The following is a 12,800-nucleotide window of genomic DNA, read 5'->3' as shown; positions in this document are numbered from 1 at the left end:
ATAGGGCCTCATCCTTCTGGATACCTTTTTTTGTACATGTTTCTATGCATTTTCTTCCAGAAGATAAAAGTCCATTTTTATTCTTATGGCCTGGGAGGAGTGGACAACATAGGCATTTAGATGCTACCATATGTCAGCAGAAAGGCTTAAGAATCCAACTTCTTATCCAACAAATTCTAAAACATTCTCCTCTCCCACCCCCATGGGGGTATCTGTCAGGAAGGTGCAATGAGATAATGTCTGTAAAGTGCTTGGCTTTCCTTGAAGTAAGACCTTACTTACACAGCCAGCAATGCGCCTCCAACCACACCTGTGATAATGAGGCGGCGCCATGGCAGCCCCCACTCTCCTTCGCCTGCCAACCTTGCAAGTTTGCACATAGTCTAAACAGACTGGCTTTTCTTCCTTTGGACCCTAATGATTTGTTGATTCCCAAGCAAGTGTGTCTGTCTGATTCCGTCTGTCTGCACGTTAACATTTCTTCCTGTAAACATATCAGTTTAAGGGGCGGATATTGTGGCCGTTGGCTTTTTTGTTTTAGGCCACAGCATGTGTCTTGCTCCTGTTTTTTTCCTTAGTTTTTGCTCTCCCTGCTTCATCTGTGCTAATTTCTACTATATTTATTTACTCAGGAAAAAAAAATTAAGAGTGCCTACTATGTGCCAAGAGGTACACAATGAACAAGAAAAACAAAGTACTTCAAAGGAGTTCATTTTCAAGGGCAGCAACTCTGTATGTTAGATCACAAAACTCCAGTTTCATGGATAGCTAAACTAAGCACCAAGCAGTAACTTGATTTGTCCTTTGTTAAGCAGAATTCCCCAGGAAAGACTGAAACTTACTACACCGGATTCTCCCTCTTGTGCTATGTAACTGCTGGGAAACTGGATAAAGAGAGGCCCACAGCCTCTCTCTAATTTAAATCGGTGCAATTTAGGGCCATCATGAGCTGCAAGGAATAAGAACAGAATGAGAGAGCAAAGGTGTCATCACTGGGAGTCTGGGGTTACCCTCCCTTACCCCCAGTTCAGCTGCAATACTAGTCATAGAGTAGCTTGATTAGAACATCCAAAGACAACTTTATAGTAGACTTGCAAGACTTCTGTTCCCTTTGTGACATTTCATGTCTCAAGGACAATCCGGGACTCTCTTCCCTGGGAGGTAAGCCCCAAAAAGAGAGCCAGAGCTCACGATTCCAGGGCTTCTCATTCCTGCAGATGAGCGTGATCTTGAGGATTTCCTGCTGGACTTTGAGGAAGACCTGAAAGCCCTTCACTCGGCGCAGTGCTCGCCTTCCCCAGGTGAGAAGGGCATCGGCGCGGCTCCCTCCGCAGACTCTCAGGCGCGGTCCCTCCGCAGACTCTCAGGCCACCAGTGACAGAGGCTACACTTCCAGGCAAAATCTCAGTCAGCTAAACCAAGCAAAACCGGTGCCGCTTCTGTGGCTCTGAAACATCCCTCCCGATGGGGACCTTTCAAATAGAAATGTTCATTCCCTGGAGTTGGTCTCCATTCATAAATTGGGTTTTTGTGAAAGACTTTTGATTCAGATTAATGAAAACTAAAGAATAAACCCTGCAGTTGGAAGCATATACAATTTTTTAAATGATATTAGCAATTTAGCCTGGACTAGTATGCAGGAGTCTTGCTTCATCAGTTTTCATGAGTGAGTCTTGCTTCACTCAGTTTTAAAAGTGATTTCTTTTGTCTTCCCTAAATAGCTATTTGATTAAAGCAAATAATAGTTTATACAGATAAGTTAAAAAAAAATACCTCTGTAAATAGTGACTTCACAAACTGTTTGTCCCACTCCCAGGAACAGAATGGACCAGTTGAGGGAGTAAAAAAAGACAACTGGGAAGGGTTGATATTTTACTTTCAACAACTAGATTGTCTCTGGCTCTCAAACATCAAATATCCCCAAACACCAAGACAAACCTAGGACGTAATGCTCATGACATGCACTTTCATACTACCATTGCTTCCTCTTTTAATATTACATGGAGTATTTCCCTGGGATTCTCTTTCTCTGCTTCCAGATCTTTTTTGAAGCCTTCTGAAAAAAATAGAATGAAAAGTCCATGAGATCTGGCTTTTTACCTGCCCCCAACTCGGCTTTATTCGACTGATCTTAATCAAATGATTTAAATTCCCATCTCCATTTCTCTGGGTCAGGCTTCAAAACATGAGTGCCTGGTGTTCCTGTGTTCACAGTAAAGAAAGTGGAGCATGCCCCAAGGGAACTGAGTGTTACACTAGCTGTTACTGGCCTCTCTTGATGTCCTAATAAGAGAAACAAAAAGCTACATTGGCAGAAGTTGTAAACCCTAGTTTGATACCCAATCTTTTTCTTCCTTGGACTTCTAGGCCCCTTCAAACTCTGCGAATACCTGTTTGGTAGCTGGCTAATCAGAATTGGAGTATGGACCATAGCGGTTTTGGCGCTTACCTGCAATGCCTTGGTGACTTCCACAGTGTTCAGAGCTCCTCTGTACATTTCCTCCATAAAACTGTTAATCGGGTTAATAGCAGTGGTGAACATGCTCATGGGCGTCTGCAGTGCTGTGCTGGCCTGCGTGGACGCGTTCACTTTCGGCAGCTTTGCACAGCATGGCGCGTGGTGGGAGCAGGGGGTGGGTTGTCAGGTCGTTGGGTTTTTGTCCATTTTTGCTTCAGAATCATCTGTGTTCCTGCTTACCCTGGCAGCCCTGGAGCGCGGGTTCTCTGTGAAATGCTCTGCAAAATTTGAAAGGAAAACCCCTTTTTCCAGTCTGAAAGCGATCATTCTACTCTGTGCGGTGCTGGCCCTGACCATCGCCACGGTTCCGCTGCTGGGTGGCAGTGAGTTCAGCGCCTCCCCGCTCTGCCTGCCCCTGCCCTCTGGCGAGCCCAGCACCACAGGCTACATGGTCGCTCTCGTCTTGCTCAACTCCCTCTGCTTCCTGGTGATGACCATTGCCTACACCAAGCTCTACTGCAATTTGGAAAAGGGAGACCTGGAAAATGTCTGGGACTGTTCTATGGTGAAACACATCGCTCTGTTGCTCTTCACCAACTGCATCCTTTACTGCCCTGTGGCTTTCTTGTCCTTCTCCTCTTTACTAAACCTCACATTTATCAGTCCGGAAGTCATTAAGTTTATCCTTCTGGTTATTGTCCCACTTCCTGCATGTCTCAATCCCCTTCTCTACATCCTCTTCAATCCCCATTTTAAGGAAGATCTGGGGAGCCTCGGAAAGCAAACCCACTTCTGGACAAGATCAAGAAACGCAAGCCTGATGTCTATCAACTCTGATGATGTTGAGAAGCAGTCCTGTGACTCCACTCAAGCCTTGGTAACCTTCACCAGCGCCAGCATCGCCTACGACCCGCCTTCCAGTTCTGTGTCACCGCCGGCTTACCCAGTGGCTGAAAGCTGTCATCTTTCATCTGTGGCATTTGTCCCATGTCTGTAATGAACACGTGAGAGAAAAAGTTTTCAAACACTGAAAACCAAAACATATGAGATTGGGTACATCAGAGCAGTAACTAAAAGTAGCTGAGTGGAAACTGGTGTGTTTTTAATCTCTCTCAGTGTGGAAAAAGCTGAAAACCTGTTGATACTGGAGAGTGAAAAACAAGTCTAAATGCTGCTTGTATAATTCCTTCAGATAGAAGAGATAGATCAGTTGCATTGTTTAGGGAAGCCTACATTTTAAAAAGCAGACTGAAGTGTTCTACAAAGATTCTCCATGATTTCCACCAAGTTCTTTTTAAACTCACCAGTCTAATTATTTGGGGCAAGGGGCAGAACCACTTGCTTACAAGAGTTAGTTTCAGGTTTACAAACCTGAAAACTCCTTAAAAGATGGTTGGAGGAATTCCAAAAATAGGGTTTTAAATGGCGTACAATACTAAAGAAAGGTTGTCACCGGTACGTTTTCATTTTAATGACCACGTGGATGTGTTAGTCCTCCTCTGCCTTTCCTCAGAAAGGCTCCTTCCAGGTCACCAGTCCCCCCATGGATGGATAGGGTAGGACATGTTAGTTTACTCATATTCACATCGTTTTTAGAGATGCCAGATTGTACGTATCGGCACTAGATTGGTTCCACCCTGTGAAGTAAAACTGCCTATGTGTATTTTGAAAGGAAAATAAATTCTTAAATTGCCATGAAGGCAATCACGTAGAAGTGAGGTTTGCCTTGTCTAATTAATTTGTAACTCTCTGCTGTCCAGAACTCCGAATAAAAGTCCATTGCCGGCAATGGATACACCTAGAAAAGATGGTGAGCAACCCGGGCAGGGGTTGGGCATTGTTTTTTCTCCAGGTGCACACTTTTTGCAGGGGGTTTTAGCAGTTGATTCAAACTGATGTGTATCTTAATGTAATGATCAAATGCAGACCAACATAAGTGAAATCCACTGACATGACTCCTCACTCGTGTATCTCTAGTAGCCCTTGCTGCGATGTCTGAAACCACTTTAGACTCAACAGGGGCTTGGTAACACACCCTCTTTCTTTAGCTTGGTTTTAGCTGTGTTGTCTTTGGACCAACCCACTTGATGTCAGGAACATGACTTCTCTACTTATTCCACATGTAATACAATACAACGTGTTAAGTATTTTAAGAAGCAAAATTATTAAATACTAAAGGTCAAAGGACTAATTTGTAACTTCCATTATACTACATTAGCTTCAGTACATCCAAACCAAAAGACTGTTAGGTAGATTTATTTTTATATAAGCATGTTTATTTTGATCAGATGTTTTAACTTGGAATTGAAAAAATATACGTTTATGAGATGTTTTATAAGATGTGTAAATATAGAACTGTATTTATTACTACAATAAAGATTCGGTAACACTAAGGACCATGATAAGAAACCATGTACAGTGGCATATTCTTCATATATATTGTGTTTCTCTGCCCATTTTCTTAAAATTCATTAACTGTATATAATATGTGTAAATGTATAGTACTTGTAAATAGATTCCAAACCTGCTTTTCTATTGGGTACAAAATAAAAGAAATTTGTAATAAAATGTGTGACTATAAAACAAAATGCCTTCAGGCCTTTTACTGAGCCCACAGGCAAATATATGTTCTCCTAAATGTTTTTCATTTTTGATGTATAAATACATTTGCTATCTAGGTATTTTCACCTTAATATTTTACTTAATATTAAGTAAATTTTTCAACTTAAGAAGTAAATCCTTCATAAGAACAAATCAAAACATCTTTTTCAACTCCTGGATAGTGTTAAGTAGGACTAATAAGCCACTTTGTCAGGGTAAATGACTTGGTAAAGTTTATTGTCTCCAGTGAGAGTTTGGATTTCATAGCCAGAACCGATTTCTTTTGCAATGTAAAAAGAAAAAAAGGCACAACTAGAGAGAAATATATAAGTAACAAACCGATCTTACAATTAACTCAACATGAACGTGAATTTTCTATGAATTTTCTTTTAAAAAAGCCGTATTTCACAACCATGTCAAGGCCAAAACATCTTCTAAGGACATGTGTTTCTCGGGGAACAATGAAATGCACTGTTCCCCTTTAGTTTCCATCCCCCAAAACATAAGAAATGGAATGATTTTCAAACATCTAGTGCCAGACCCTCCCTGCTTCTGCAGCGATTCCTGCTGTCCCCATACAGGTTGCAAGAGCTGTCAGGCCTGGCTGGAGGGCCAGCATGATTGCTAAGATGAACCCATCTTTACTGAGCACCCTCCGGTACCTGGCACCACGTTTGCTACCCATCCATCAGATACAACCATATGCTTCAACCTAACATAGTTAACAGGCATCCCATGGCACCAACTATGCAGCCTACATGTGGTTTGTCTTCAGCTGAAACAAGGACTCTAATTCGATTTCACTCCTCTGAGCCCTGATGGCAGATACAAAAGTTGCCTCTAAACCAATGGATCTCAGTTCTTCTTCTCAACATACTTGCTTTGGACACCTAAAGTTAGGAACAAGTCCTTGGTGGCCTACCTCTTTCTGTCCCACTCAAGAAAACACAAGCCAGTGATGTAATTTTTTTAAAGGGAAAAACATCCACACTAACATATTTCTTTAAAATTCTACAAATTCTATTATTTTATTAGCAAGACCTAGTTCTAATACACTTCACACCAAACACTGCTAAGTGTCTGTTAAATGCTTTCCACTGTAATACAGTAAATCAGAATGGCTGGAATGATATCCACAAATAAATAAACCTACAGTGAGGAGAGGAAAAGATATAATAAACTGTTGACTGAACAACAAAAACAAAAGCCCAAAGAACATAAACTGGTGGGCTAGCCTAGAGTAAATGGGTAACTTCATGTTTTCAAAATGGATTCATGGGGCGCCTGGGTGGCTCAGTCGTTGAAGCTTCTGACTTTGGCTCAGGTCAGATCTCACGTTCATGAATTCGAGCCCCGCGTCAGGCTCTGTGCTGACAGCTAGCTCAGAGCCTGGAGCCTGCTTCCGGTTCTGTGTCTCCTTCTCTCTCTGCCCCTCCCCCTCTCATGCTCTGTCTCTCTGTATCAAAAATAAATAAAAACATTTAAAAAAATGGATTCATCCGTTCAACAAATACTGTGTGCCTACTATACACAGTGCTCTATACATGAGGATTTCTGTGCAAAATAAGGTCTGGAATTTGTACTCTGGTGCAGGGGAGATAGACAATAAGCAAATATAAACAAAGAAATATGTGACAGAAACATGAAGGAAATGAAGCTGAATAGCGTGGCAGGAGTGAATGGCATGTTACTTTAGATGCAGAGCTTAAGAAAGGTCTCTCTGGAAAGGCACCTTTTAAACTACTATTAAAAAATGAACTACCTTTTCTTTAGCATTCAACCAATTACATCAGTAACACTCACCATTTTTAGTCTCTCTGTTCATATGTCACCCACACAAATCACTTTAAATGCCATTTTAATATAAATATATATCAGGTAACTTATTTCATGTAATTTTTTCTTACAACTGTTACTAGACAAAAATCATTCTTGTACAAAATAGAAAACATCTTTTCATTTCGTTGTGGCCGAAAGTGGAAAAACAAGGCAGTAAAAAGTAATAAAATTAGCAACTTCCTGCTCATATAGAACCAGAAAATCTTCAACATCTGAAAAACTAACAGTGTTTTGGTTTTTTTCTTAATCTTATCACTACCTTTAGCTCGGGAGTCCATTAGCCAACACTAGAATAAGTTTTAGATAAATAGACGGGGTTCACTGTGATCACACTAGCTCCGTTCATGCTCTTCAGCGTTTGGAAATTTCATGTTACAGTTCAGCTATGTAGATAAAAGGGACGATCCCCCTCCAAGCCACTCAACACTGACAATCTTCTTTCTTAGGCCACAGAGGCCCTAAAATACAGTGAGGTTATGGTAGCTTTTCCTTGCAAAAAGCTACAGGCTCATACCCCCATTTCAATGACCCCTTTATAAACATTTCTACAGATGCTGTACTCAGATTCTACTCATTCATCTCAAACCCAAATTCCAGCATGTCCGACCCTTGAAGCCTTTTGGGTAGGATAACAAAGCTTTAGTTTGTCTGGATGAAGACACTAGAAGAAAATGAATGATAGGCTGGAGAAGCATCATGCAATATGGGTATTCCAACTCTAACCACATTAAGACATGACTTCCCATTCTGATTAATACATTTTAAATGGAATGTTTAAAATATGCTAGTCCATAAGGACAGTGAATTTAATGATATGAGATAGGGAAATGATAGCTCCTCAAAGAAAAAACTGAAGGGTGCCCAGCTGACTCAGTCTGTAGAACATGCAACTCTTGATTGTGAGTTTGAGCTCCACACTGTATGTAGTGATTACTTAAAAACTAAAATCTTTAAAAAGGAAAAAAGAAGGTGGGGGAGAAACTGAGAATGTTTTCCCTGGAGAAAAGAAACTTAAAGAAAAACACTTGAAATATTTGAATAATGAAAATTTTCTAAATGCTTTCTTCAGTACCCACTCATAGGCAAAATAATAAAATGGCTAAGCCCTGGGATTTGCTGTCAGACAAACCTCCATCCAAATCCTAGATCTATTACTACCTGTGTAGTCGTGGGGCAAAATATTTAATTTTTCTTAGCCTCAACTTTGTCCTCACTCAAATGGGTAAATACCACCAGCCTCATAGGCCCAGGATTATGAATAGTTCAGTGTGCATAAAGCTCTTATCACAGCACCCGGAACAGAGTAGATGTTTAATAAGTGTGACTGCTGTCTTCTTCTCCCTTCCCAACAGTCCTCTGACATAAGCAAAGCAGGACTTGCCATTTTGCAGATAAAGAAACTGAGAGTCAGAGTGAAAAGAGACTCCCTAACGTCAAAGTGAGGAGCCATGATTAGAAGTTGGGTTTTATTTAATAGCACTTAAAAGGCAGTCACAGAATGAGCCAAGTTACATTTTCAGAAAACAAAACCCAACTGGTGAATAATTCAGGGAGACAGAGCTGGGCTTAATCTAAGCAGGACTCACTTTATCGGATGTCTTGGGATACCACAGAAAGTCTATTAAACTGAGTGAGAAGCTAGATCAAATAATAGTTAACTTCTCAATTCTCAATGTTTTAGATGAATTCTTGTGTTAGTCTTCTTGGAAAGCGTGGTATTGTGATTTATAATAACATGTATTTGGTCTTGTTCCTCCTTCCTGGCACAGAGTTCCTAAAACCCTTGAATTTCTTAAATTATGAGAACCAGGAAGGTGTATTTTGTTATGTTAATGAGTGACTTTGGGGAGACCCCTAGGTCACCTAAGGATGGAGACTAGTTGTCAGAGGAGCCAACCCTGTGATTAGAAGGTTGGAACTTTCTGTTCCCACCCCACCCCCAGCCCCCACCCTGCCCTTGACCTCTGGGGAGAAGGGACTAGAGATTGAGTTGAATCACCAACGGCCAATGATTTAATCAATTGTGCTTATGTAATGAAGCCTCCATAAAAACCCAAAAGGATGGGATTCAGAGTGCTTCTGGGCTGGGGAACACATGGAGATTTGGGGACAGTGGCTCCTGTGGAGAAGGCAGGAAAGAAGCACTTTGCCCATACTTTGCCATATGCATCTCTTCCATGCGGCTGTTTCTGAGGTATATCCTTTTATAATAAACTGGTAATCTAGTAGGTAAAATGTTTCTCCATATTGTGGGAGCCTCTCCAGCAAATTAATTGAACTCAAGGAGGGTGTCTTTGGAACATCCCATCTCTAGCTGGTTTGTCAGAAGTACAGGTAATAACCTGGGACTTGTAACTGGCATCTTAACTAAGGGGGCAGTAGAGCAGGGACGGTTCAATTGTGGTTGCAGGAAGGAAATCCATACATGGGACTTGGTGTCAGAATTTCAGAGGAAATTTTAGAGATTTAGGAATTTGCTAGTGAAGGCAGTGAGATCTTAAATCAATATCCTGAAAGCTAGAGCACATAGCTGTGTGTAATGAGTGATGGACTTTCCGTCCTTTCATTTAGTGATGATGAAGAATAGACTTGGGATTTAAACCTCCTTCTTAGAGACCTGCTGTGGAATCCTGAGCAAGTCTCTTAATTTCTCCAGCTCTTCACTGTCTCTCATTCTTCCTCCAACTACTGATGAAATAATATCAACTCTCTAAGATTATAGTGGGTTTGAAGGCTGTTCTTTCTGCTGCTGTCTCTCCCCAGGTAGTGAGAGAAGCAGGTAAAGGCCAAGTAAGCTAGAGAATCACAGCACAAAGTCACAGAACATACCCGCCCGCAAAACATGGGTAGTCATGTTGATGCATCACATATCAAATCTTTCTTCAGCTGTGTCAAATCCTTATACTCCCCTTTTTACCTTTCTTCTTCCTTCCCTGTATTTTCCACCCTAGGCTATACATATTAAAGTACTGAAGTGAGGTAATCAGTAATTGTGGTTAATTAGGCTCTTTCGATTATAAGTAATGAGGGATAGTAGAGAGTAGTAGTTGGGAGGACACCTGTGGCAATAAAAAAAGCAGGAATCTCATGGGAACACAGGGACTATAAAATTGGGCCTGAGAACTTCAGTGTGGCATTGGAGAACTAGAAGCCAGCTCTAAAAATGGAACATTTTGTTACCCCTTAAATTTCTGGATCTCTCACTGTTAAAGTGACCCAGTCTTTGTGCTTCAATTACTACTACTGCTACCCATTGATCATCTCTATTCTGTAACTTCTTTTTAAATTTATAGTTTTGTTTATTTATAATTTGGGACTATTCAGGACTTCAGTCTAGTGCCTTCCAAGGGGACCCCCAGGTTTCACTTCTGGACTCTCACTATCATTGCCGTGGCTCATTCTATATCTTCCACACCTACTCTAGAAGGGAAAGAAGTTGATCGATCTCCATTTCCCTATGGAACAGAGCTTTGGGGGCTGGGCAATCTGAGAGGTCACTGTCCAGATGATGGATAGGTTGCCTCTGGAACCCTTTCTGACCCAATGAATCATTGGTAGTGATAAGGAGAGGTCAGGGTCACATGGTCAAAATCCTTAAGTGCTGACCATCAGTGCTTCAGGAACCAGCCAGAGTCCCCTCCCTCTAAGCAAGGATCTTTTAGATTGGTCTGTCCTGCAGATGTGACTAATTCTGATTTTCCTCACTAAGGGAGACAGATTGGAGGGACTTGTCTGCCCCACACAGGCAGTTGCTTCCCAGCCATGACCCCTATCAAATTCTCCTTGACTCAAGCCAGATCAATCAGGTACTCTTTCCAAAGAATTTGGAATTAGGACATCAAGACAATCTAACTAAGTCAGATGATGATGGGATGGGTGCTTGAACTAAAAGATTAAACGGAATTTTGGCTAGCATTGACAACCTGAGAGGGCAAAACTACGTGTAAATTTATGTTTTGGAAAGCAGAAAAAGGCACTCTGCAGAGAAAAACAAAAGACTGGTGGTAGCAAGCAGAAAGGAATAGAAGTGGCCAGCAGCCTCATGAAAGATTGACTTTCTAGAAAGTTCCATTCCCTGGGTGGCCTGGTCATGCTTTCATTTTCTTTCCTATTCTTAGATGTCCATGAAGTTGCTGTATCCTCTCAATTAACCTTTTGTTTTCCCTGAGTTAGTTTGAAGGGCTTTTTATTGATACTGTCCACACAAACAATCCCTCCTCAACTAACATGCGTAACTAACGCTGTCCAAAGTTTTTAAATACAGCTTTATCTTTCCTAAGTTCCTAGGTAAGATCATTCCCCCCCCCCTCCCTCCAAGGTTCCACTGGCATAGGGAAATCTAACAATAAACCACCAACCCTTCCACAGATCATTATTTTCTCCCCTATTTGGTTACTTACTGGTTTATTGGTTATGCTTATTTTAACTTCCAAGACAAAATCTGCATCTACATAAAATACATACAATACACGGAGTTTGGGGTGTTTTGTTTTGTTTTGTTTTGTTTTGACCTAAAACTCTAAACTATTAAACTGCCTTTCTGTTCTCAAATAGGAAATTTGGACCAAAGGGAATGGCAGGGTCCTGGGTCAGACAGTCCCACACCTGAGTGCCAGTGTGGCCATTTTACCAGTTGAGTTGGCATATTACTTAATTCTGAGTGGGCATATTCTTTAACGAATCATGAACATATTAATTAATTCCTTGAAAAAGCCATCTCTTCATCTATAAAATGGGGATAATAATGGCATCTACCTCATAGCTGATCTTGAGGCATTGTTATGTGCAAAGTACTTCATAAGTGCTCAATAAATCCTTAACTATACTGTCTGATGTTTGGGAAGTTTCAATAAATAGAAATCCTTTTTCCTGCCTTTGTTTGGAACCTGTTGCAAACTAGGACAAGGAGTAAGGCAAGCTGAAGGTCAAACATCACCTTTATTGCTGATAAAGCTGATGAAAGACAGCAGGACTTTCATCCACGGACAAGCAGCTTCCTAATACATAACTGAGAACTAGGTGGACCTGTCCACGGAGTCACAGAGGACACTGGTCCAACACAGATCTTCCCATGCGAGGGTGTGTTTCTGTGAAATTACGGCACAGAAGAACAGAACTTCTTGAATGTAACCTTCAGGAGGGCACTAGCAGAGGGAAGAAAAGACTGAGTTCTTCTACGTGCTAATCAGATATGTCACTTGTCCCCTCTACAGGACAAGTCAGCGAGAGCACAGACTGCTGCCAGGAGTATCCTCCACATGGAAGAAAACAGGCAGCAGCAGGGAATATGAACCCTACTCCCGGCCCCAGCCTTCACCGTTTCTCTTTTTTTAACTCAATCCTTTTGACTTAACCAGTAGGGTTGTGATCAACCCTGGGTGTGGCTGTCCCCTCATAAGATATCAGCTGAGTATCTGTGCAGTTTTATTCTACCTTCACCAAGCTCCTCCCCTACAGCAAGCACAGCTCCTGGAAATATTCTGGAGATTTGATCTCCAGGAGGCTCTGTGGTGCCATATTCCCAAAAAAGTCAGTCTTTTCTCAGACATCCTTCACAACAGTGCAGCCTGTATAAAAACGTACACTCGTCTGTGGACATAACCTCTATAAACCTCAGTAATCTGCCACGGTCAAAACACTACAGAGCTGAAGGATCAGCCTTAGACTGGATTTGAAGAGTTCCCACAAGTAGCATCCTCTCTCTCAGCCTGAGTTGCAAGGAAGTGAGAAAAAAAAAAAAAAACAGATATGAATCAATGTGTCACATTTTCTAATAACAAACAATATTACAGAATGCATCTTAAAAATATCTCAGCAAGTGATGGGGCACCTGGGTCACCATCTCACCCACCGTTCATGGGTTCGAGCCCTGTGTCAGGCTCCATGCTGAAAGTGCAGAGCC

At 41.5% G+C, this 12,800-nt stretch overlaps 1 protein-coding gene across 2 annotated transcripts in view; it reads left to right on the top strand.

The window, feature by feature from the left end:
• Positions 1-5,039, top strand: part of LGR5 (leucine rich repeat containing G protein-coupled receptor 5) — a 128,579-nt gene extending 123,540 nt beyond the window's left edge. For both annotated transcript variants that reach the window (XM_029955786.1, XM_029955784.1), the window contains 2 exons: positions 1,218-1,301; positions 2,368-5,039. In XM_029955786.1, coding sequence (XP_029811646.1) covers positions 1,218-1,301; positions 2,368-3,455 — 1,172 coding nt within the window. In that variant the 3' untranslated portion in view covers positions 3,456-5,039. The remainder of the gene's footprint in view (positions 1-1,217; positions 1,302-2,367) is intronic.
• Positions 5,040-12,800: the final 7,761 nt, after the last annotated feature.

The sequence above is a fragment of the Suricata suricatta genome, chromosome 10 (genome assembly GCF_006229205.1).
Source record: "Suricata suricatta isolate VVHF042 chromosome 10, meerkat_22Aug2017_6uvM2_HiC, whole genome shotgun sequence".
NCBI classification, from domain to species: domain Eukaryota; kingdom Metazoa; phylum Chordata; class Mammalia; order Carnivora; family Herpestidae; genus Suricata; species Suricata suricatta.
Note: the sequence above shows the minus strand (reverse complement) of the source record. Positions and strands in the feature narration are given on the sequence as shown.